We start from the raw sequence: 24,695 nt of genomic DNA, 5'->3' as shown, positions 1-24,695 counted from the left end.
TTATGAAAACATTTTAATAAAATAAATATCATTTTATGTTCTTCTTTGATGGCAATAATCTGTTTCTGTGCTCTTCATGTTTGCACTTCAACAGGAAAAAAACGTTTAAAAGTGATTTGGTACAGAAAGTTGATAATTGTATTCTTAAGAAAAGTTTTTGAAAGTAAATCTTTTTATGTTGATTTATGGTGTTCATGCCTGCACTCTTATTTTTATGTTTAAATGTTTTACAGATGGTAAACCATCAATGTTTATTACGTTTTTTTTAAATATTTTATTTTATTTTTAATTGATTTTATAATTGTTTTTTTATATATTTTTTTCTCATTTCGTTTTTATGCAAATGGAACATTCATAAATCCAAATTTTTAAATCATATCTCTAATTTTGTCAATGAGGTCAAACAATACATAAACACAATGAAACATTCTGACAATAAGAAAGCGATTAAAGCACTCGATCTGTGCGTCAGTTTTAATGTTTTTGTATAAAATGTAACAATAAACCCTTGGCTTGTTCTTTTTCTTTTATTGTATTGAACTGTTTTGTATTGGATCGTTGTGATCAATAAAGTTTTTTTTAAAGAAAAAAAAGGCCGTCAGCAGTGTTGTTAGGCAGTTGCCATAGCAACATGTTGTCTTGTTCAACTGAGGAAGGCAGTTTGATAAAGTTGTGCTGTTTGAGGTTCTAAAGAAAAACCGAGTTGGTTTTCATATCTTTAAGCTGTCGCATCCCGACCTGATCTCATCCCTTTTTCTGGACTTGCAGCAGAACCGGGTTGAAGACAAACATCTGAGACTGAGCAGGTAAAAACAGGTGATAATCGAGCACATAGCTATGCAGCAGTTCTGCTATTCATAACCAAATTTCTTGTGTCAATTTTTCTCACATTTTCTGAATTCCTGTTACTTTCATGTCAACATTTTTTGCTAAAGTGTCAAAAAGACATGTTTTTTGTTGCTGACGTTTTTACTGCAAGCGCAAAACGTGCTGATTTTTCTCCGTTTTACATCCGATTCTTGATCGATCTGTGTGTCTGCAGATGGAGGCGTTCCCCAGGAGCAGCGGGGGCCTCTGGAACAACCCCAGACCCACCGGGAGCAGCAAAGACTCCCAGGACTGGATGAGAAGTGAGCAGATGAACCAAAACGCCCGATTCGTGTTCTGACGCGCATGTGTGAACAATCTAACAATGCTTCAAAATTTTTGTTTTCTGATTAAAAAAGATAACTTTCAGACTTGTTTGCGTGTTTTTAAAAATAGTAAATGTGAATTTTTTTTTACCACATATGACAAACATGCATTTGTCAGTCAAATATTTGACAAGGTGTCCCCCTTAGAAGCTGAGTTTGGACTAAAGGCTAATGCTTATTATGGATTACAATCCAGAAAATCCCATTGTTTGATTTTGAAAGATATGGTTTGTATACTCATTGTTTGCACCGAGTTTGCACTGCAGCTGCTATTTTGGCCCATTCTTTCATGCAGATCTTCTCGAGAGCTGTGGAGACAGACTTTCAACTCCCTCCACAGATGGATTGGATTGAGGTCCAGAGTCTGGCTGGACCACTGCAGAACTCTGACATGCTTTTACTAAGACATTCCTTCGTCTACCAGTCGATGTGTTTGAGATCTTTGTCATCTTGAAAGATTCAGACATATTTCATCCTCAAAGCTTTCACTGATGGAAGGAGGTTTTTCTCCAGAATCTCATCATCCTTTCTTTCCTTAGTGCAGATCAGTCGTCCTGTCCCATTTGCAGAAAAGCAGATCCCAAAGTATGATGCTTCCACCTCCATTCTTTATCCATGGGATGCAACTCAGCAGTGTTCCTTATTCAAACATAGTAGTCTACCTTTTTTATACTAAAAAGAGTTTGAATCCATGATGACTTTGTGTTACTATAGAAACCTTTGTGGTTCCAAATCTCTTCAGGTCATTGACCAGTTCTCCCATGTAGTTCTGGGCCGTTTCCTCACCGTTCTCACAATCATTCGTACACCCCCATAAGTCCCAGTGATCTTGTATTTCTAATGATTGCTCCAATAGTCGATCTCTTTTCATCAGGCTGGTTGGTTATTCTATTTCGGTTTCCTTGTTCAAGTGAACAATCTTGTCCCTGGTGTCCTCTTTGGTCTTGGTGCAGAAGTTCCTTCTGATTGTTTGAGGGGGTGGACAAGCGTCTTTTCTACAAATAACCTGTTTAAACAGGTGTTATTATTAACACAGGTAAACAAGAGGAGGAGTAAAGATTCTTAAAGACATAATAAGGTCTGGGAGGGACAGAATTCATGCTTGTCATCTTTGTAGGTGGGACCACTTTTTTGCTCCCTGTACGGCCTTTATTGATGATAATTAATCAATAACCACAGGGTTTTGGGGGAAACAGTCATTTTGTGGGAGGTCCAACACTCTTCTTGTTTCAAAAAACACATCTTGTAAAATAATTTCTGTGGTTTCAGATTTTTTTTTATTCCCATTGCGGAGGTGGAGCACAGGTTGTTTTGTGTACTTCCATGATACAGGCTGGTGTTCTGTAATATTTATCCTTCTACCTCTCTTTGCTTAGTGATGAGGGAGGAGTCAAGGCTTACCAGCCTTCTAAACAACCACAGCAGATGCTCAAAAAGTAGGTCTGTTTTGGAAACAGAGACACAATCACTTAAAAAAGGCTTCATCCCTTTTCTCCATATTAACAAAGAGTGTTTTTTGTTCAGAAGGACTTGCAGTTCCTCAGAAGGCTTCCTTTCCTCTGGCTGATCCTGCGGTGAAACGCCGGACTTTTAGGCCTCAGAGACGCACCGCCGAGTCATGTCAGTCTGGAAACAGCTACGAGAGGGAGAAGTTCCGCCCTGGTCCCACACGTACGTCCCTCTAACTGTCAATAGGTCCTTTCACTTTCACGTGTCACAGGTCAAATAAAGGGATTTTGTTCTTTCAGGTCACTCTCTCATAAACGTTTTTCTTTTCTCTTTACGGTCATTTCTTTTGCCTGTCCACCTCATGCCCTGCAGTTCATTAACCATTTCCATGCAGCTTTAAGAATTTAGATTAAATTTGAGGGACTAAATTCACTTCTGCATCGTTTTCTACTTTGTTTCTCATCAAGGGGACATGGAAGCGGAAAAGAGGAGGCTTCAAAACATTCTCGCAGCAGAAAAGGAGCCAACGGCTGCTTCTCCTCCAAAAACTCCAGAGGCTGAAAACCCCGGAGCGCCAGAGGAGCGCTTTGAGGAAGGTGAGGTCTGTCCTCAGGGGCAGAGGAAGGTTAAACCAAGAATGTTCGAGAATGGTTCAGAATAGAATTAACGGGAACTAAACTCAGTTTTAAATGCAATTCTTCTCTGCAGTGCTGCATGAAATAGAAGATAGAAGACAATTTCTGGCAGACATGGAAGCTTTGGGTCAAGAGAGGGAGTACATCAGCATCATCAACGCTGAGATCTCACAGGTACAAAGCATTTTGACCAAACCTGAACCCTTTTCTGTGGAAAACGTCATGAACTTACACCTGTGATGTGTCATGAATCTAATAAAGAAACTTCAAGAGCTGAAGATGCTGCAGGAAAAGACCAGAAGCCCCAGTTTTTAGATGCAAGCATGAAAGGAGACCTCCAGCTCCTCTTGCACAGCATCACACAGGTTCCTCGCTTGGGCTGCTCCAATAAACGACTGAATGCTGCATCAGGATCACTTGGTATGAAGTTTTTTATTCGTCTTCCAAACAGTATGAAATAATCCTGCTGTCCTTTGAGAACCCCTCAAAACAGACAAGCCTGCAGCAGACAGACTCCAACACGAACTCACAACGACAAACTATGTTAAATAACAGACATCCAGGCAGCATCACACAGAATTTCTTTCCATTTTAAGGCAAAAACAGCTCACATATAAATTAAAGATTGCATAAAATCTCCAGTCCTGTCCACAAATTTTCTTCATTCATAAAATGCTTTTTTTTTTAAAAATACAGTTCAATGGGATGGATCTTTAAACTTTCTCCTCCTCTTCCTCGTTTCACGAAACACTGTTGAACCCACATCCTCTTCGTCCCGTCGTCACAAAAAACATGAAACTACGAAGCAGCCATGGCAATAATGCTGCGCTAATACTACGAATACAAGTTGTAATGTCTTTACAGGGTACCACACCTTAAAACGTTCAGTTTGTTAATCTAACATTTATACCAAACCAAATAAACTCAATAAAAAGCAACTGATCGACAAAAAACTGAGCAGAAACAGAAAACGTCAGTCCTACGCCTATGCTGTGAAAAATGAAGAATGCGTCACCTAAATCCGAGCTCATATAGCACTTGTTGTGAAGCATCAAGGCAGCAGGGGGAGTGGACTCCAAGGTGCAAATAATAAAATGTCAGTTAAAGAGAAGTCCTCCTCTGGGCCCCGCATTATTCTTGATAAAAGTCTAAAATCTGCTGGTGTTTCTCAGCTCTTTTCCTTCTTGTGGCTCAGCAGCTTAAGCGCTTTGATGGGTTTAAACTTGGCCCCTTTTCTCTTCTGCTGGTCACCGGTGTCCGGGTCCCTGTGGAAGTCTGATGGGCACAAAGACTCGTTTTCACAGCAGCAATGTGTCAATTTCTATGATATTTATAACAAATGAGAAAAAAAAAAAAAAAACAGGGATGTCCCGATCAGATTTTTCCCCCCAGCTCCAATCCGATTTAGTTATTTGATTTGGAGTATCTGCAGATACCGAGTCCAGATCAGAAAATAAACAGATCTACCTTGTCCCCTATTTTAGATTATTAACCTAATTTGATCATTTAACTGTGGCATTTAAAACTTCTCTTTGAGGAAGTTGAGTACAAACTAGTAAAACTAGAGAAATTGTAAACACAAATTGAAGTGCATATACAATTCTATATACCCTACAGTAGACCTGCACAATAGAATCTATTGTTATCGTGATATCAAGCTGTGAAATTTGCATATCGCAAGACGGTAAAAAATGCGATAAATGGTAACCTTAAATATGCTAAAACAATCTTATGGCAACTTGAATCCATTTAGGCATTTGGCTTTCATGTTGTTGACCAATCAGATGTAGCCCATTTAATTTTGATGTTAGCCTCCTATGTAGACGAGGGTCATTTGTAGTATTAGTTATATTGACTCTTATTTAAGTTAAACTGTTGCAGTGAAAAAGAAATGATGTTTTTGGTTGTTTTGCTATTTGTTCATGTTCCGCAAGTTATATCGCGATTTTGATCACTAACATCGCATATCGTGAGTTTTTCTCGTGCAGCTCTACCCTGCAGGCATGTAAACAAATAAGTAAATAACGGTGGAGTTGTGTCATAAAGTAAGTCCACTAGTGAGCTTTTTGAAACTATTCTTACAGTCCTTTGCTGGCTTAAAGAACAATTTTTTGTTGTTGTTTTTTTATTTATTTATGAAAAACTTACCTCTCTACTGTGTCTGATTTGAGCCTGCTCCTATTCTCATCAATGTGCAATGTGGGCTGTGTTAATTTAGTAAAATCTGTGTGTATTTTGTTTTTGTGCTTTATAGCAGCTAAGTGTCAGGAGATGTTCATGGAGTTTTTATCAATCATAAGAAACATAAAATATTTGGCGCTGATAAGATTAAAGTAAATATCCAGTCCCTGATTGGGATGCAAAATCCAATTGTGATTCAGTCAGAAATGTGATTGGGCCTACTTTTAGCTAACTTTTGCTTATGATCTCTTTTTACTTGTTTTAGCCTTTATTTTATTTTACCCTATGACGTTTTACTTATTTGATTGCATGTGTATTCCCTTTTAATCGTGCCTTGTGAAGCTCTTTGTGGTTTTACCTGTGAAAAGTGCTATAAATCAACGTTTTCTTCAATTTCAGACAGCATGATCAGATCAGGACATCCCCAATAGAAACTAAAATCCATCCAACCTTTTTTCTTGAGCATGGCCTGCATGAGTTTGTCCTCCTCTTCTTCCCTGTTGATGAGGACCAGCAGAGAGTTGACAGCAGAACTGTCACAACGCAATGGGGTGTTTTCGGGGTGTGGGCTTTACCTCTGTCGATCCTGGTCCATGCTGTTGACGATTTGGTTGCGCTGCTCGATGATGGTCACCAGATCTGCCATCAGCTCCTGCTCCCGACTCTTGTCCTCCTCAGTCCAGTCTTTCTCTGACCAAGTGGAAGAAAGATGTGAGAAGTTTCATCTGCTGTCCTGTCAGCTGCACCACAGTTTAAAGATGTTGTAGCAGAAGGTTTTTTGATGCTGCAACAGCTTTGATCATGAAAAGGAAAAGAATTTCAGATGTTCTTGTGAGCAAAGGGGGTTCGGTTCAGGGGCGTGTGCGGTATTAAAAGGGGAACAGGTGTGTGTGGGTGTAACACATGGCCGTTTCGGGTTTTGCGGTGCGTTGTGCGGTTTCTGCTTATGGCATGTGTTTGTTTTCACATTCCCATATGTTGTGTTTAGTGTTCTGCTTGTTTTCTTCTAACACGTTTGTGGAGGTCATCGTGCATATTTGTGTATGTCACATTATTGTGTACGTCATCTTTTGGTTGCAGCGCCGCTGCTTTGGTTTGGCTGTACAAAATAAACAAAAGGACGTGAACCTGTCCACTTGTCTTCGCTCTCGTTTCTGCCGCCATGGCACGCATCTGCGGAGGCGCTGCTACATGATGTTAATGAGCTCTGCTGCACATTTTACATCAAAGATTCTGTTGTTAGAATTTAATGTTTAAATTGAAGGCAAATGTATGTAAATCAGGATGAAAGTAATAAAATCTTAATATCAGATAATGACTGGCTCCAAATTTGGCAAACACAGAATACATCCACTTCAAAAACACAATTGGATGTTTTATAACACCAAAAATCACAAACAAGCACACGTCGGTGCCCCAGCCATGTTGGAGGAAATGTGGAGACATAAACATAGATGATTCCCATATCTTTGGTCTTGTCCCAAAGCTAGTCACTTTTGGAAGAAAATTCACCAAATTATAACCAAGGTCCTGGGCTATAATATACCAAAAACATGCTTATTCCTGTATGTGGGCAATATATCAGAAAATGTACTCAAAAATGACAGATATTTACTGTATTTTCCAGACTACAAGTCGCACCGGAGTATAAGTCGCACCAGCCCAAAAATGCATTATAAAGTAGAAAAAAACACAGATAAGTCGCACTGGATTATAAGTCGCATTTTGACGGCAAATTTATTTGACAAAATCTGAGACCAAGAATTAATAACCTTCAAAACCTCATATGACACAATCATAGCAGACTGTTTATCTCATAATTTCACAGTCATTGGCATCATTGGCCAAGTAATACTCTGTTTTCATTCTGTATTTGTAGAAACAGTTGACATTTTTATTGCATTTCTGAATCTATGAAATCATTGGAAAATACAATATTATGTTTTAAGCCTTCAAGATCTTACTGTAAAAAAAAGTTTGCTGATTCTCTGAGTCACTTAACATACTCTTAACACTTAACATACCTCATACATCAAATTGACCCAGGAACATCATCTCTGTTCCTCACAAATGAACATAACAGGAGGGTTAACAATGTATTTATTTCAATTTATTTCTAATATAAGTCGCTGCGAAGTATAAGTTGCACCCCATGCCAAACTATGAAAAAAAGGGGCGACTTATAGTCCGGAAAATACGGGTAGTCAAAATCGTTCTAGCTGCAGGCAAGAAAACAATCACAAGAAAATGGTACAAGACAGATTCACCAACACACCAGAAATGGGAAAAAATTGTGGAGGAAATACATGTGATTGAATTGTTGAACCATAGGACAAGAACTGAAGAAGATCTTTGTCAAAAAAAGATGGGAGAGATGGACTAACTACAAAACGACATTATAAGGACTTGTAAATGGACAATGTCATTAAAAACCTATAGAGCCAAGGCAACCCAAGGCATTTCTTGTTTTGTGGTTGTTGTTTTGCTTTGTAAACCTATTTTTACTGTCCCCTCTGCTTTTTGTTGTATGTTTTAACTGTGTTTAAAAACAATAGAAAAAAAGCAATAAGAGCTTCAAGATGAAAATCAAGATAAAACGCTAAAAGTTCCAGTAAAAATTGAGAAGATTTAAAAATTAAAGTGTTGGCAGGAATGATTTATGTTAGCACGAGTTGAAATAATAAGAAATCATCTTGTCTTAAAAAGATAAAGGGTCGGTCGTGTCTGTAAATCATGACCGTGAATGTAAAAGGGAGCCCGATGACTAAACCGGGTTGGTTGTTTGAGGAATTGCCTTTACTTTCATCAGTTCATTCAATAACTTATCAATCTTTTTTTTACATTTTACAGCTTTAGGTATCTTTTGGCAGACTAATCTTAGTTTCTGTGCGGTTCATCCTGACAGGTGAAAGCAGAGCAGGATCACACACCTGGTTTGTTGAGGAGACACCTGAGCTCGTACTCCACATCGGCTTGCCGCTCCTCCAGGTTCTGCTGCTTCGCTCTGCAACAAACAAAATGGCGCTCTGAAAATCCAGTTCTGTTTAACTGACATTCTTATGCTTTGGTGAAAATCAGCTCATAAATAATGACTCTAAATCAGATTTGCCCAATCCTGGTCCACGAGATCTACCTGTTTTCCAGTTCTCTCTACACTTCTCTCTGCTGATGAGCTCACTCTGGTGTCTCCCCATTCTGGTTGCCTGAACACACCTGATCCAGGTAATCAGAAGCAAGACGTGCAGGGAGAGCTGGAAAACAGGCAGGGTGGTAGATCTCAGGGACCAGGAAGGGGTAGCCCTGCTTGGAATCCTCTTTATTTTCAGGTAAATAAGCAAAAGCAGGATAAATGATGCTGAAGTCTTGGTTGAGTTGTTGGAAAACGTCTCAGAATGATGACACTATGACACTCATGGTGAAAGCTGTTATTAAAATGGTCGACCACCCATGGGATCTTTTAAACAATTCTCCCATTTTTCGAAATGACCCAAATGATTTTTAGAGTAAAACCATTTACACGCTGGAATTTTTCCATTTTGAGAAGGACAAGAAAAGTTATATTTAAGGCATATTAAGTTGACTTTAGTGGTCTTCTGAGTTCTTCTTATGCTATATTACATTTTTTTTTAAATAGCAGGACTCCAGACTAACTTTTTTCACTAGGAGCACAGTGGCCCCTAACTGAAAATTTTAGGGGCACAACTAGAAAATTTAGGGGCGCATACCGTAAATCAAAATTCTAACCAAATCTACTAATTTCCACTGTATTACTAATAAATACTTTAATAATAGATGCAGAAATTACAATGTGCTGTTTCTAATTCAGTGTCACATTTTAATCTGCACTTTTGAAGATGCACCAAGAAGGTAAACTGACAACACCATCGCTGTCATGACAGTACAAATAGTTAAGAAAACTGATGGAAATTTATCTTGGTGACACCAAATAGGTGCAGCCAAGATGCACAATAAGTGTGTTTGAGATCACCCAGGTGAACTCAACGCTGCGCAGATCACCTGGTGTGTGACATATATTTTTGTTTTTGCTCCAACATTAACTGTCAATCATCACAAAAATTTCAGGAGAAAGGGGTGGGAGCAAGGGGCAAACCTACCCGGACACAGCTGGAAACTGAACTGACTGAAAGCTGCCCTACAGGCTACAAAACAATGCATTATGGGACATGTGTCCTGATGGTTTTTGTAGTGGAGGGATTAATCAAAATAATTTAAAATACCAATTCATTAAAAAAGGCTACATACATTACAAAACCTTAAATAATCATAAAATATATAATAACACAGATCATACTAAGGGGGAGAAGAATATTAAAACTAAACTGAATGTTAAGGACAACTCCATTTCCAGGCGAGGTGCTGGTTTATTTAAAAAACGTCTATCGTTGCATTTTCCACACGTATTTTCAGTGTGTCTAAAACTAATGTTGTTTTTGCTCGAGCGTGTTTAAAGTTCAAGCCCCGTTAGCTGTCACGCATGTAGGTGTGGGACATATTCTCCTCAGCTGACCCGACTCCCGCGGGACGGGAGCGGTGTGCTGCCGTAACCCGTTTGATGCGCCGCCGTAACCGTAACCAAAACCTAAACCTTCCTCCGGGACTGTGCGGCCCAGAGAAAAGTTCAGCACGGACTGCATGTATTTAGAAAATTACGAGCGAAAAGATACGTTCTAAAGGAAAGTAAGGAACTCCTTCATGTGGTCCGGGGAGGGCGCTGTCAGGTGTCCTGCTTTCAAACCCTGTCATTGCCACGCCCCCAAGAGTCATATACCCCACTGTGATTGGTTGGTCAGCTCTAGGCCCCTCCCCCTACACGCATTTTAGCCACTCACAGTGGCTTTCCCTATTCTTCTCACACGCAGTGGCCGCCTCACACACAGGCATCACGCGAGTGTGTGCTCGCGTTTCATGAGTATGTGCGCGAGTGTGTGTGTCTGCCTGCGTGCGTGTGCGTTTGCGTCTCATTGATTATTTCATTGATCATTGACGTGCCCCTTCCACGTTTAATGTCTTTTTCATTTCAACTAAACTCTACCAGGGAAAGGGGAGGAATCCTGGAATTGCTGAACTCCATTAGGATCTTCAGTAAACTTGCTTCTTAACATTTCTTTATGTTCACACTCTTACACATTCTTAAAATGTCTTCACTGAAAGTTTCTCGTTGAGTTCCTGTACAGACACGAGCTGCTCTTACTCTGTGCCCTTGCTAAAGGTCTTAGGGACATTGGCGGTCTTTGGAACATCGTGTCTCCCTGCAGCCTTACACACTTACGTGTAGACGAGCTCAGCTTCACGGCGAATCAAGAGGTGTTTGTCGTGAATCAGAGTGAACCAGTCCACCAGCAAGTGCTCCTCATCCTCATCTGTGTGGCACAGCACAGACACGGTCAGAAAGGTTGAACAGGGAAACACAAATCAACACCGACTCCGGTCCACACTGATGCTGTACCGCTTGGGTTGCTCCTCAGCTTCTTCTCCAGCTCCACTCCACGCAGCTCGAGCTCATCCAGCTGCTTCTCCAGCTGAGCCATCTCTCCATGGATGTCCTCCACTGGGATGTAATCGTCTGACTGCACCTGCACGGATGACGGAACGCGTTGAGCGCCGCAGCGCGTTTTCAAAACAGAAATAAAAATCGGTCTCGCGTCACGTTAGCCCGCTGTTCGTACTTTGCGTTTGATGAGCGGGAAGCCGTATCCAGGAGCTGGAGGTCTGGCGGGACGAGGTCCCATCGGAGGTCTCGCTGGGGTTTTGGCTGGAGAAGGAGACGCTTTTCTGTTGAAGGGGTTCTCCTTGCATATCTGCTAAAAACAAAAACATGTTAGTATGGTGGCCCTGAAATAGACTGGAGACCTGTTCAGGATGTACTCTGCCTCTGCCCAATAGTAGCTGGCTGGGCTCTAGCCGCCCCCTGACCCTGAAGGAATTCGGCAGGTTTGGAAGAGGCCGGATGCTAGCATGCTTACAATACTGCCCTTTTTCTGTAAAACTGAGTTTGAACCTTTTTAGGCGATTGTGCGACCAGCGGGCTGGGGGTCGTCGAGGGTCGTGGGGGTGGAGCTTTAGGTCTTAGACCGTCAGAGCTGCGATTGGTCTGAGGGGTGTTTGGAGCTGAGCTGGCGTTGGCTGTCACAGCAGTGGAGTGAGGTCTTGCGTTAGCAGTATGCCGACTGTCAGCTGGGGAGGAGGAGGGGACGGAGGTGTCGTCGGACGAAGCGATGGAAGGCTCCGACACACTTTTGGTGAAGCTCTGCTCCTGGACGCTGGTGGCACTGCCACCCAGGGGTAGCGGGGAGGAGCCGTGGTCTGAGCAGGAGGACAAGCTCTCCGTGCTGAGAGCTGGAGATGGAGAACAGGAGGAGGCCTGAGAGGGAGGACAGGCTGAAGAGTAGAGTCAAAGTGAAGATGAGGGAAGAAAACGGCAGGATTAAAATATACAACAATGTAGATTCTGTCTGGGGGGAAAAACAATTTTACTCTGATCTAAGGCTAAATTTTTATCCATGGTTTAGCTTTTCGGATTTAGCATGAAGTTAATTGCAACAGAAAGAAATCACGCCTGATGCTTCAGAGAACTGAGCTGTCAATGATGGAAAACTTTATTTCATGAGTTACTAGATGTATGAAACAGAAAGGACATCAATTTATGTGTAAAAGACTATAATTGTAGTTGTTTTTAGGGAAAACAGAGTAATTTAAATAAATGATGTTGGTGAAACCACTTCTGTAACACAGTTGGAATATTAATTAAATAGCTAAACAGGAAAACCTCCTCTAGAGTTTACTGAGGGATGCAGCCACAACATAAAAAATTATAAAAAAAAAAATCAGGATTTGCATTACAAAATGAATCTAAGAGTGAACAAAAGTGAGTTATGTTCCTCCTGAAAGTGAACAAAAAGGTCAAATGAATGAACCTACAATACATTTATGAGTAGGGACCAATTTATATCCAGAAGTTTATAATCTGTTTGTCAGTTTAATTATTTGTAAACTGCTTATAACTTTTAAAAAAACTAAAAAAACAAACCCCAGACGTTTTGATCAAATCCCCTCACTACTACTCACTTAGTGCACCATAAAGGGCATAGGGGATGACCTTTGTTCAACAATTCCAAAATCCACTAGGAATTTTCCCAGAAGTCTCTGCAAAAAACTGGTGTGCATCAATGCTAACGAGATTGGTGAATATAAACCACGACGCATAGCGTTTGATCAATTTGTCATTTGGAAAAAAAGTTTACTTTTATGAACACAATGGATTGATAATTAGGTCTTTGTAAAATGTTCACATTTATTAGGATGTTACTTTGGAGTAAAAAAAAAAAGAAGTCGTGATTATGTGTCAGAATTGCACCAAAATCCAGGGCACTGGATAGTCCCGCACTTTACAGTCTTTTAGGTGTTAAGGAGTAGTGAGGGAAATCCGACGCAGCAAGAGTTTTATAAATAGAATTGTTATGTCATTCAAACTAAATTATTCTATTAAGGCCAGATTGTCTTGTTTTTTTTTCTAGGGGTTTCTGTTTCAGTGCTCAACAAATAACATTATATGCTTTTGGGTTCGATTCCAGTGAGCAAGAAAAGGCCAACAGAGGAAGTGGAAACCTCCAGTTTATGTGCATGGAGACAGCCGTTTGATTAAAGCTCAGAAACCTCTCCCCACCATGAAGGACAGCAGCTTTGAGGTCTCCCTTTTGGGAGAACCATGAAGGTTATGGGAGAACCAACCTTGGGTTCTAGCAGGCAGCTTTGGAGCACGAGGAGCTGGCCTTTTCTTGCTTTTGGCACTCCCGGGACTGGCAGAAGTGGAGGGGCTGCTCCTCTGGGGGCTGGTGTCTCCATCTCCCAGGTCAGGTGCTTGGCTGATCCTGTACCATGGGTGGTTTGCAGACACAGAGGGAGGAACCGCTACTCCTTCTCCACCTTCCTCTTCTTTGCCTTCATCGTTGTCGTCGTCTTCCTCGAAGGGGTTGGAGGGGTGAGAAGGTGAGCTGGGTCTGGAGGAGCCCTCCCCTTGGAGAGTAGACAAGGAGGTGTTTGACGGAGTTGCCGGTCCAGGGGGAGGCGGGGGACGGGCTTTCTTCTTCTTTTGCTCTGACTGAACCAGGACAAGCCAAGGTGGGTCTTTAGGTTTATGGGAGCCACTGAATGGTGAGACACACAAACAGTGATGGGGGGGTCACGAAGAGACAAGAGAAGAACAGAAACGTCCAAATGGAGGCGGAGGTTAAGCCTCGACAACAAAAGTGTTTCAGAATGTGTGGAGTGAACACTGATGACATGATTGGGGTTGGTGCTATGAAGAAGTCAACAGTTACGTGGCAGAAATGCATCACCTTGCTGGAGACTCCGATCTTTCTCGAGGTTTGGGAGGAGTCGGAGGCTTCTGATGCTCTCCTGCGAGGAAAGAAGCATCGGCGTGAACAGCAGCAGCATCTTTGAATGTGTTCTGAAACGGAAACCTACCGACAGTATTTGCTCTTTGTGAGAGTCGAGCTCGTGGGGCCGGGCGGGGGGGAGGCACGGCCTCAGAAACCTTTCGGGGGGCAGGCACTGGTCGGCTGGAACTTTCCAGAGGGTTTTCAGGTGTGGAAGGGAGCTCCCCATTCGTCATGCTGTGGACTACAGTTTGTGGTCCCTCCTCTGTTACACTCTGGGTTTCCTCTTCATCACTCTCCTCAAAGGGGTTGGGAGGAGAGGACGATCGAGACTTCTCCTCTGACTCCCTTTGTCTGTCCGCCTCTGTTGGTTTATCTTCAGCGCCAGCTTCAGCCAGCGCCGCCCCGACAGAGTCCCGGCTCTGCTCCTCTGAGGGTGGAGTGTTTTCCTGGCCCCCAGTGTTGGGTGCAGTGTTGAGGGATGTACTGCCACCAGTCCTGGCAGGCTGAATTTCTTTCTTGCCGACTTCTGAGGCGCCGTTCTGGGTGGGGGGGGTTTGCTTTGAGAGGTGATGGCTGCAGACCAAAGCCCCCAGGTCCGTCCCCAACTTGTAGGATCCAGGAAGCAGAGTGCTGTGACACTTTGTGCACCTGAGATGGCAAAAATGCATAAGCAGAATAAAACTTTATTAATAGTAAAAATTGAATTAGGTTAGAAATGTCATATTCTCAAGACAGCCTGGACTTCTTAAATTGAACAAAGCATCTAGGCTGAGATTAACCTTTTGAGGAGTATTGGACTGAATCTCATTTCTGGATGTAGAGCTTTTATTTTGAAATTCTCTGTGATCTCACCATCCAATATGAAAAATGATGGGGTTACGCTATGTATGAAGAGCCATTTCCATTCTCAACATCTACATTAGGCGCCGTTCACACCGCCCTCTGAATCGCACGTTCAAGCACCCACTTTCAATAAAGGTCTATGTAAACGTATGCCAGCCTGGATGCCTGGCATCGTTTTTTTGGCAACAAGTTGGTTTGTGTTTGGTGCGAGCTCCTGTGTTGTGGAGATTCTCAGGATGGACTGCAGGGGCCCCTCAGTGAGACGACTCCTGTGTACTGTTTTCCTAGTCTTCATCACCGAGAAGAGCTTCTCACACAGAAATCTGCAACCAAACATGCACAGGAGGGAGCCGCATGTAGACGAAGCCGGGGCATTTCTGCGGGAATGGAGTGAATAAACTGTGCGGCCCTGAAGTGTCGTACTTCAGTGTGCCAAAACACTGCAGCTCAATCGGTGCCCAATGGGTAAGGAAGACAAACAAAATTCATTTTTTCGTTCCTCAAAGCGGCGGGCTTAATTTATCAGCAAAGTGCGTATTTTGACCCACGTTCTGTTTCTAATTACAGTCACATTAGCTCCACAAATTAGACGCATGGGTTTACCGGCCATGTCAGTAAACATATATTCTGCCTCCCATCAGTTTTTAAAAGGCTCTGTTTTCCGAAACGTCATGAAGTGTTCGGCGCGGCAGCTGAAGCGCTGCATGATGGAATCTGAATTTTAATGCGTTACCAGCACTACATATCGCCGGGCCATTAATAACAATGATATAGAAGGATCTCATGGGCCGGGTATAATTACACGCCGGGCTAGATGTGGCCCACAGGCCTCGAGTTTGTTACATGTGCTCTAGAAGAGGCTCCAGTGTTTCTGTTTGTCGTCATTTTCTGCTTCTTAGATTTACCATCATCGTCACTCATCTTTACCCCATCTTCTCATTGATTTTTTTTTACTATTTGTATGATGCCTCTATCAGTAATCTGATCACATCTGTAGGTGCTGGTTTGAATTATTGATTCAATTATAACCATGTCTGAACTGTTCACACACAGTACAGTGATTTTACACTCAACTTCCTTCTGATTGGCTCATATGTTTTATTACATTTTTATTTAAAAAAAACACACTTTATGTACTTCTTTATGTATAGACTGAGTCTGTGAATCAGAAACCGGATAAAGTCAGGTTTTTGATCCACCTTGGATAAGGCAGTAAAACTCGTATTTCCTGACTGACCTGCTGGAAAAGAATAAAAAACCGATCCTTCTCATGATCGTCCTTTTAACTTGGTCTCATAACCATTGGGTTATTAAATCAATTAAACTGTTTCCAACAAATATTTATAAATATTTAATATAAATTCAGTAGCAATTATACATCTCCGGAGTGGGTCTGAGGGTTTTTCCTCAGCAGACCTGCTCCTGAGGCCCAGAAGTTGGTCTGTCCTGCAGAATTTTTTTGTTAAGAAGGAAATATTAGAGCAACAAAATCCCTTTTTCTTTTTTGGATTGAAATGCTTTCAGACACAAAACCAATTTTTAACCACTTAAAGACAAATTCCCAGCTGGTCACATCAGCGTTAGATTCTTGCCATCCCCATAGAAGCCTCACCTGAAACAGTTACGGTGGTACAGCTTGCCGTCCACCAGGAACCGCTGCACCAGGTGGACGTGTTTGTGGCAGGCGGAGCAGGTGCTGCTCAGGGTGCTGCGTTTGGCAGCCGGTTCTACGCCCGCCGTCTGTGCAGGCTGGACTGACTGAAGGTGGCCGCCACGGGTTTGATGTCAGCAACGCAGACAAGGAAAAGACACCGGGGGAAGGGGGAAGGGGAAGATGAAGAGTAATGGGGGAGATCATACATGGAGTCAGGATTTGGAGACGTGGAACATTCCCTCTGCTCAGTTCATGAACACGATCCTCCCCTTCTAAATAAACCCATACAGGGTTAGCACTAAAGTGTGAGTCAAAAACAAAACCCGCCCGGTTAGTGACTCTGGTAAATACTTGTTTCAGTCATAACTGACATGGATAAGATTCCTTCAAGGGTTTTGTTACCGGTACCGGTACCGGTAACTAAAAAAGATTTTAGAAAAAGGCAAACTGCAACACTAGAGGGTCAGAGTGAAATCACTGAGATTTAAAAACAAACAAAACTGACTTCTTGTTTTCCTTCACAGCAAAACTCCACCCCAAACCCCACCCTGCCCTACTGCCTAGGTTCAGGAGTGGAGAGCAGATGTGGGGATGAAGAACAGGAAGATGAGGGAGAACAATGAGTTTCCATCTGAAGAGGGGAGTGTGAGAGAAGGGGGTGATGGGAAGGATGCCGGTACGGGGTTTGGAGGAAACAGGTTTGAAGGCATGCAAGACAAAAGAGAGACACGATACAGAGGCTATCTTCATAGAATTATTCTACCCATGTCCATGCTGCGCTGCAACCTTCACACAAGGAAGTCCGTGTATATAAAAAGACAGAGGCGTCTATTGTTGTACAGTGACATGTGTTTTTGCAGTCCATGCATAATGACAAACGTGATGCAACTTTAAATACAGATGCACGTCCTAAACACAGAGTATCACAAAAGGATCCCAGTGAGTTCTTTGTGTTACACCCCTATCTAGGACAATAACCTCATCAGGAAAATAAAATCTAACCCTACGGCCACAGATTGCTGTCATGCAGATGTAGCAGGAAACATGCGCGCTCTAGAGTCAACATGAACTCCAGGCCTCCAACACATTCCAACCTCTAACTTACCTCATTCTCTGTCGCGTCGCTGTCTTTAGGGCCGAGAGGCTTCTTCAGGGCCGGCTCAGTCTGTCCGGCAGGAGCCAGCCTCTTCACTGAAGGCGGGTTTGCTGTGGATGCAGAGGCAGAGGCCACGATCATCACTCCCGCGGGATCCACTCGAGGCAACAGCAGAAACGGGAAACACACCTGTAGACCTGTCGTTGAAAAAGTTGTAGTACTGCGACACGTATGTGATGATGCTGAGCCGGTCAGGCACCTTCATGGACACCATGTCTTCTGGGTCCAGCAGGGCAGGAATCCCCAGCTGAGACTCAGCCACTTCAAAAGCCTGTGGGGGGGGGATTAATGCTGAAGCTTCACAGACAAACAGTGAGCCAACATCAACTGTTATGTTTTTAAGTTAGAGTGAAAAAAATCCACAAATTGTAAAATCAAGAGCACCAGAAAAAGTTGCAATAAATCCATTGAAGCACATTGACGGGTTTCTGTGACTGACCCCGTCTGTCAGTTTACATTTGTTTTCCTCTCTTTGTTTTCTGTGCAGGTGGGCCATGGCTTCTTCTGGAGGGTTACGCCCACTCGCCTGTGATCCTCCATAGAGTGGTGCACAGCTGCCTGCCCACCAAGGTGATTTAAATGAACTCGATCTAAGTACCTCTGTTTCAGTGCTCAGTGTCAGAGGGTCTTTTCATTTCGGTTACTTGTTGCTCTCACTTGCTGCACTGTGGTCAGTGTTTTGCAATCCTGGGTTTTATTTTTTGTTTTAGATTCTTGTTTGTGTTTTTTACCCACCTAGATTGGCGCTTTTATTTTTAAAAATACTACTCCGTCATTGAACCTTACTTGTTCTGTCCTGCATCTGGGTTGTCCTGATACTCTGTTACATGACACACCGACCAAGTGAGGAAAGAGCAACAACACTTGAGGTTTTGTCTCCAGATGAGGAGGAATTGTCCACATGGATCTCTGAGGTGTCTGTCGGAGATGGAAGAACTTCATGGGAGTCTTAAAAGACTGGAACATTGCGCTTCTTATCCTTGACAAACCAGACTCTGTCCTCCGCAACCTTTTGACGGTACTGCTGTGGATTGTCACCCGTTTCTCCCCTCCTGTCGCCTCCAGTTTCAACCCTTCGGACTTTCTGTCTGAGCACAGTAAAGCTGCGTACGCCCTGAGTGATGGGCAGGGCTAAGCAGTAGGGTTTGGCTGAATGGACTGAGGAGCAGACCATTTATTTCGGCGCGTTTACCGCCTAGTCCCTCCTTGTCTACGACCTGACTATGCAATACTCAACAGCCGCATCCCAGTTTTTTTTCAGCTCAGGCAAGGAGAGTTTAGGACCCTGGCAGCTACTGATAAGGCGTTGGTGAATGTTTTCCACCAGGGACTCTTCAGCGTTCCCAAGGATAAACTTGCACTATGTGAGATCCCAGAAAACCTGGAGGAGCCGATCGACGTGGCCATCCAGAGATAGGCTGGAGGATGACAGCAAGGTTGCGAAAGTCGTCAGGCCACCACATCAGAGACTGCCTGGTATGATCCAGGACACTAGTGAGAGGGCGTCTAGCGAATCGTTTTTCCAACTCTATAAATGGGTCAAAGTCTCAGCTAAGAGAGTAACTGTATTCAGCAACCATACTGAACTTTTGTCCTTTTAGGTTGTAGAAACTATGATACTTCCTGTTTTTTGGGGTTTTCCATGGCTTTGTAAACACTCCCCAAACATTGACCGGGTTTGAGGAAGAGTGCTGTCCTGGAGCCCTTTTTTCTTTTTTATAAACTGTTTAAATGCCGTAGCTGTGCGTTTCTCCCTGTCTGAGTCCATCTAAGGACCTGTGTAGGGTCCAAGCTGGTCCATGCTGTTCCTGTGCAGACTCCCCACAGACAAGGAACTCGCTCATATCATATTCCGCCTCCATACCATAGTGTCTGACAGAGGTCCTCTGTTTGTGGCAGGATTCTGGAGAGAACTCTGCATGCTGTTGGAGATTGAAGTCAGTTTAAGCTCTGATTCCTCCCACAGGTAGAGCGATGTAATCAGGACCTGGAGGCCCACAGTCATCCCACCTGTTACCTTTTCATTCGTTAGGTTATCTGATGATTCTCCAACAGCTTTCTGAAAGCAAAGTTTCTGCACACAGAGCTGTGAACGCTATCACATAAGTATAAATCTAGTGAATTTAATGAATGCATAGTGATTTTCATAAAAATACTTTTCGGACCCCCACCTCCCATCTTGTTTGTACCAGAAACTGAAGGATTAAAAAGAAAATTAACTGCAGCAAATTTTCACTAAGCTGTGGAAAATCTCATTCTGTGTTCACATCAAACATTATTTGCACGTCAAATTTGTGCTGGGTGCCTCTCTTTTGACGCAGTAAAATATACTGCCGGGCGCTTCTCTGTGACCAGCTTTGAGGACTTGCTGTCCCGGCATTAGTCCAAGGAACAAAAAATAAAAATTAGGATATTGTTGCGTCGATGCAAATAAGAAAAATATAAAGTTCAGGAGGAGAACGATCAGATTCTCCTCCATGTTGGTTTTGGGCCCCACCCACTACGTCCGAGTCCCTGATTGGTTGATGCAATATGTCTCCTTTGCCAAATTTCAGGTATTTCAACTCTCGCTGTGTCACTCAAAACACACTGCTGCCAGACTGATGCGCTGTCCCCGACACTCAAAATGCCCATCTGGACCTCCAATTGCGTCTGTACATTGACTCAACATTGAAACTGGACGCCCCTGACGCACAAATCGTGTTTGGTGTGAACGCAGCGTAAGAGAAACCAACCAAGAACATTTTGCATTTAAATTGACAACTGTGACATTTACCGCAAAAGACCCACTCCAATAAAAATGGTGCTTCTGGTGTTTTTAACACGTTCCTATTGCCTTTTTCTCGTGATGGAGGACATATATAAAGAAGAGTAAGATTAAAACTTTCAGAGTATTTCTTTATTTGGATCATTGTGAATCAGGAATTTCATCGTATGAGCTGGAATCTGTGTGGCGGGATAGCTCCAATATTGGTCGCTATTTTTGATGTATCGGTAATGTTAGGTTGGGGTTGTGAGGGGCTGTAAAGGATGATGGGAAATGGAGGCCAGTTCACTCCATGGCAACAGTCCCGCTCACAACTCAGAGGCAAATATTTAATGAACTCTTCCCGGTCTGCAGAATCAATGTCCCAGAAAACGACTTTTATTTTTTATTTTTTCAAAATTTTGGCTAAAAACAGCAGAACCATAATAAAAAGACTACTGAGAACGCTTTTACAATAGATCCAAAGATGATCGGAGTGACACTTTAAGAACCCAGTCTTCATCATCCTCACCAGAGTTCCTCTCTGGTTATCTCCCTCTCACTGTTTTTGCTCATCAAACTTCAGAGTAATCACAACATTTATCGAGAAGACAGCATCGTGAAAGGAGAACACTGAGTCAAAGATTGGACTTACCAGCCGGTTGTTCTCGTAGACATTCTCTTCAGAAAGCGAGTCAAAGTCTCTGAAACCACAAACAACATTTCAATGGTTTTGCCATAAGCCAGTGTTTGCACGTTGGAATAGTAAATATCACAAAGAATTTTTGCAGGGAAACTGTGAAGGTGACAAGTGGAGACAGGACGGCATTTAGTTTTCAGACTGTATACTTATGGAAGGATCATCTACTGCTATTATTGGCTGCATGCTACACAGCAAAGGTGAGCTGCTGTGCCTCCCGCACACCAGAGGGGATGATTCATGAGCCACGTATTTATGAGGTGTAACGTGGAAAAGAGGAAAACCAGCGGGACCAACCAAGAGGCTGATCATTATGAGGCCAAGCTGTGAAGCTGAACCCCGGCCTGAAAACTTCCTGCAGTAAAACATCTCTGTGGTCGCGTGCGTCAGTGAATGCGTGCAGAAATGTGGGCATATTGTGGAAACCGGTGTCGTGAATCAGCCGAGTGTTGGAGCCACAAAGAGTGACCTCTGTTCTCTCAGGCTCCCATGGCCACAAACTCGGAGCAGCAGGCATCGGATCCAGGTCTCGTTTCAAAATGTCCAACGTGCCAACTCCACCTTAAAAGCAGACTCCAACTGCAGCTACTAAAAATACTACCAGTTGGTGGGGGTTCAAATCCCCAGGGCCAGCTGACAGCAAAGGATGATGAGGTGTGTAAAGGGAGAGGCAAACGTAATCCGCTCTGACTCCAACTTCAACAACAGATTTATTTTGGAAGAAAAGCTGGAGAAAAGTGTGACTCTGCAGATCACACCAGAAAACACACTTTGAATGCAAGAATAACAGGTAGGATAAATGACTAACGATGACTCAGCATCCGTCCGAGTGAGTCTGATGAGCAACAACAGCTCAGACTAAAGTCCTTAAAAAAGTAAGATATGAACTAAATGTAGTTCAGATCTGCAGCAATGCTGTGCCTGCTTTGGTTTACCAACATCAAAACAAATTCCTCCAAGCAGGCTAAGGGAAGGCTGATTAAATGAAGCATTTACTGTGGTAATAGCCTGCTCTGCAGCTAAGGCTGCAGTCCTGCAGCGGCGTGCCTCTGCATTGGAGCCAAATCCAGTCCGACAGGCAGAGCTTTCTGCGCATTCTTAGTCGGATCAACTGTCCGTCTCAATCCCCGGCTTTCACCAAACGAAGAGCTAAACACAATCATGAGATGCATAAAACTGTGAATAGGATTTCATCATTCTTGTACTTTAGACTTTACCACTGTGCTCTTTAAGGTAGATATGTTCCACTACATTTACTCCAGACTACATGTCCACCCCTCAATTCACTCAGTGGATCAGGAAAGCCTAAAGTCATCCTAGTGATTCTCATAACACAGTTGAATGAAATCCAACATGATGGATGCATGTTTCCTGTACCGACAGAGCAGAATCTGTGCACTGAGACAGGTATGAACTCACCACTAACGATATACTCCATTACAAAGACAAGTGTTGCTGCTCCACTGCATGTTTAAAGCGATCAGTTTTCCGTGTAAACAGGACTTCCTGTCAATCTGCAAGAAAAACCTCTTAACCTTTTGCTGGACATAAAGTCCTTCCAGTACATTCAAAAAGAAAAACAATATATGATATGAACACATGCAACTACAGATGCATTAAAAATAGATCAAACCTAAAGACATGCAAACTATTCTATTTGGCTGCATTTTTGCAAACACGTCCGGCAGTGGACTGCTTTCTCTGCATCTTGAAGTGAGCTGAAGGGCCTCAAAATGCTTTTTCAAGAGGAGAAATGAGCAGTTCAACAACAGGCAATATCAAAAGTATGCAAAAGTTTCATAATGAAGTGTAGTTTGAGGCCAGCTCACTTTTGCTTTGGTTTTGCATGGTACATGTCTGCTGTTTTGCACAAATGGTTTTGCATTGTGAGGTGGGACATCCGGGCCCCTGCAGAGCAATCTGAGCTGAATGTTGTATAAAAGCCCTACTTTAACAGAGCCGGTTAGGTTGATATTTCAGGTAAATCGTGCATTTTGTGGTACAAGCACCAAATGCGGCACGAATGTACCTCTTTCAAAAAAGCACGAGAGCCATGAGAAAAATTCAAAATGCCAGCCATTTGCTAGACACTACGCATTACTGTCTAACTATGTAGCCAATCTCTGCCAAAACAACCTGTGCGAAGCCGATTTATCCCCTGATGGGATATTCCGAAAGGTGAGCAACATTTATATTTTAAAATCTTGGACTTTATTTTAACTTTATCCCAATACCCAGCTTGGATGCCTGATAAATTAAAGTAGCAGACTGACACAGGAAAAAGTTGTAGCTTTATCCTCTCTACTGAAGTTATTTAGTTACAAAATAAATCAGAGGAACTGCTGGTTTTACATCCAGTTACTCTTGATATGTTGTGCAGCAAAACTCCAAACTTGTCTGGTTTCAGTCGTCCTCACGACAAAGTTGGATTTAGTTGATCTGAGTGGGAAGGTGAGAGGGTTTTCCCTTTTAAAAGGGGAGCAAACATGATCTTAGTCTGTGGTGGACCGTGCAGATGAAGATGTTTTGTTTTGCTTTGAGCAGGTGGAGGGGAGCCGAGCTGCAGATGCATCCCATGATTGTCAGTTCCAGTTCCTCACACAACACTGGGCTATCTGCTGCTCTGGCTTTGCTAAAAACACAACCAGACCAGACACTTTAGGTGAAAGGGGGCAGCCATAACAAACGAGAAGGGACTTGGCTGAGTAATAACAAAAGTTTAAATGAGGTTACACTCAAGTCTGACAACAGTCAGAATCAGAGGCCTGAAGACCAAAATAACAGATGCTTTTAAACCAGTGAAAAGTGTTGGAGTTGAGCTGCGTGTGATGCGTCTTTGCTGTTACTCACATGAGGTCTGGTCTGTGCCGGTGAATGATGGCACAGAACGCCAGGCCGTCCCGAAAGGACGCAGACATGTCCCTGACCTCCACACCGCTGTAGCCCTGACACTGGAGCCGACACCACTCCTGAAGAGCCTTCAGCGACCCCATCACGCCTCCAGCCAGGCAGCTGCGTCCCCGAGGAGATGATGGCCGGGGGAGGTCAAAGCGCGTCCTCTTTTTTCGTGTCCCAAACCTGGGCGGTACAGGTAAATGCTAGCTGACGCAAATCCGCGCGAGCTTCATGTCCTGCGCTGAATCTGGACTTTTAATGTCTGCGGCTCTCCAAGGTGAAGAAAACAAAGTTGTCCGCGGAGCCGCGTGAGCTTCGCCGCCACCATGGCAGCCGTTCGTGAACTTGGAGTTGACAGATTTTCCTGGTTCAGCTCGATTTCGTTTCAGAGATGCAGATTTCGCACAGAGGTGACAGTTCCCTCCCTAGCGGGTCACAGCACGGTGTGATCGGCTGTTAAAGGACCCGCGGCGGCTAGATTAAAACACTAAAAGTACGGACCACTCGACGGCCTCAGCAAAGGGGGTTAAAACGTTTCCGTTTCCCGGATGGACAGTGCGCGGATACTGCCCTCGAGCTGAAGCATCTTATGAAAAACCCTCCCGACTGTTCCTGTACGTACACAACTGAGCGCGCGCGGTTGCGCTTGCCAAGAGGATAGGAGGCTAACCGTGGCGGACACGAGCTACAGAACTTACTCACGCGAGATGTTGCTTAGCTCTCGCGATATCAGGCCCCAGGAAGATAGTCCGACAAAAGGGACTGCAACGAAGTCAGTGTATGGATTGTAGTCTCTTTTTTTTCTTTCGTTAACTGTTTCACTCCACTTCTTTTTTTTTTT

General features: G+C 43.3%; 2 protein-coding genes across 5 annotated transcripts; one reads left to right on the top strand and one right to left on the bottom strand.

Moving 5' to 3' along the window:
- The first annotated feature begins 608 nt into the window (after window positions 1–608).
- On the top strand, window positions 609–3,690 carry c1h22orf23 (chromosome 1 C22orf23 homolog). 3 transcript variants are annotated; one of them, XM_004066206.4, is made up of 7 exons: window positions 609–806; window positions 1,043–1,130; window positions 2,570–2,629; window positions 2,718–2,864; window positions 3,110–3,238; window positions 3,351–3,451; window positions 3,539–3,690. In XM_004066206.4, the coding sequence occupies exons 2-7, from the start codon at window positions 1,043–1,045 to the stop codon at window positions 3,590–3,592; spliced, it is 579 nt and encodes a 192-aa protein (XP_004066254.1). In that variant the 5' UTR covers window positions 609–806; the 3' UTR covers window positions 3,593–3,690. The 3 variants fall into 3 exon arrangements, with proteins under 3 accessions (XP_004066254.1, XP_011478157.1, XP_020561448.1); XM_011479855.3 differs by having other exon boundaries at window positions 612–806; window positions 2,721–2,864; XM_020705789.2 differs by having other exon boundaries at window positions 613–816.
- On the bottom strand, window positions 3,691–24,604 carry micall1 (MICAL like 1). Of its 2 annotated transcripts, none has more exons than XM_011479888.3 (16): window positions 23,810–24,604; window positions 20,915–20,963; window positions 17,643–17,784; window positions 17,463–17,563; window positions 16,316–16,461; window positions 13,946–14,508; window positions 13,816–13,876; window positions 13,208–13,623; window positions 11,478–11,857; window positions 11,146–11,280; window positions 10,926–11,052; window positions 10,749–10,839; window positions 8,389–8,462; window positions 6,034–6,148; window positions 5,909–5,955; window positions 3,691–4,552 (listed from the first exon to the last, which is right to left on the bottom strand). In XM_011479888.3, the coding sequence occupies exons 1-16, from the start codon at window positions 23,950–23,952 to the stop codon at window positions 4,446–4,448; spliced, it is 2,697 nt and encodes an 898-aa protein (XP_011478190.2). In that variant the 5' UTR covers window positions 23,953–24,604; the 3' UTR covers window positions 3,691–4,445. The 2 variants fall into 2 exon arrangements, with proteins under 2 accessions (XP_011478190.2, XP_020561436.2); XM_020705777.2 differs by having other exon boundaries at window positions 11,146–11,277; window positions 23,810–24,603.
- Window positions 24,605–24,695: the final 91 nt, after the last annotated feature.

This window comes from Oryzias latipes, chromosome 1, assembly GCF_002234675.1.
Source record: "Oryzias latipes chromosome 1, ASM223467v1".
Lineage (NCBI taxonomy): Eukaryota > Metazoa > Chordata > Actinopteri > Beloniformes > Adrianichthyidae > Oryzias > Oryzias latipes.
The sequence above is the reverse complement of the archived record's forward strand: the minus strand, read 5'-3'. Positions and strand labels throughout refer to the sequence as shown.

What these genes read in the sequence shown, in the direction of transcription:
- c1h22orf23 (XM_004066206.4), top strand. Translation starts at nt 1,043, where the DNA reads ATGGAGGCGTTCCCCAGGAGCAGCGGGGGCCTCTGGAACAACCCCAGA. An exon ending in GTTCCGCCCTGGTCCCACAC is followed by an intron (nt 2,865 to 3,109) that starts GTACGTCCCTCT and finishes TTTCTCATCAAG; the next exon opens with GGGACATGGAAGCGGAAAAG. An exon ending in TCAACGCTGAGATCTCACAG is followed by an intron (nt 3,452 to 3,538) that starts GTACAAAGCATT and finishes AATCTAATAAAG; the next exon opens with AAACTTCAAGAGCTGAAGAT.
- micall1 (XM_011479888.3), bottom strand. Translation starts at nt 23,952, where the DNA reads ATGGGGTCGCTGAAGGCTCTTCAGGAGTGGTGTCGGCTCCAGTGTCAG. An exon ending in TACCACCGTAACTGTTTCAG is followed by an intron (nt 14,509 to 16,315) that starts GTGAGGCTTCTA and finishes TTGCCATCTCAG; the next exon opens with GTGCACAAAGTGTCACAGCA. An exon ending in GAAGCTGAGCTCGTCTACAC is followed by an intron (nt 8,463 to 10,748) that starts GTAAGTGTGTAA and finishes TGTTTGTTGCAG; the next exon opens with AGCGAAGCAGCAGAACCTGG.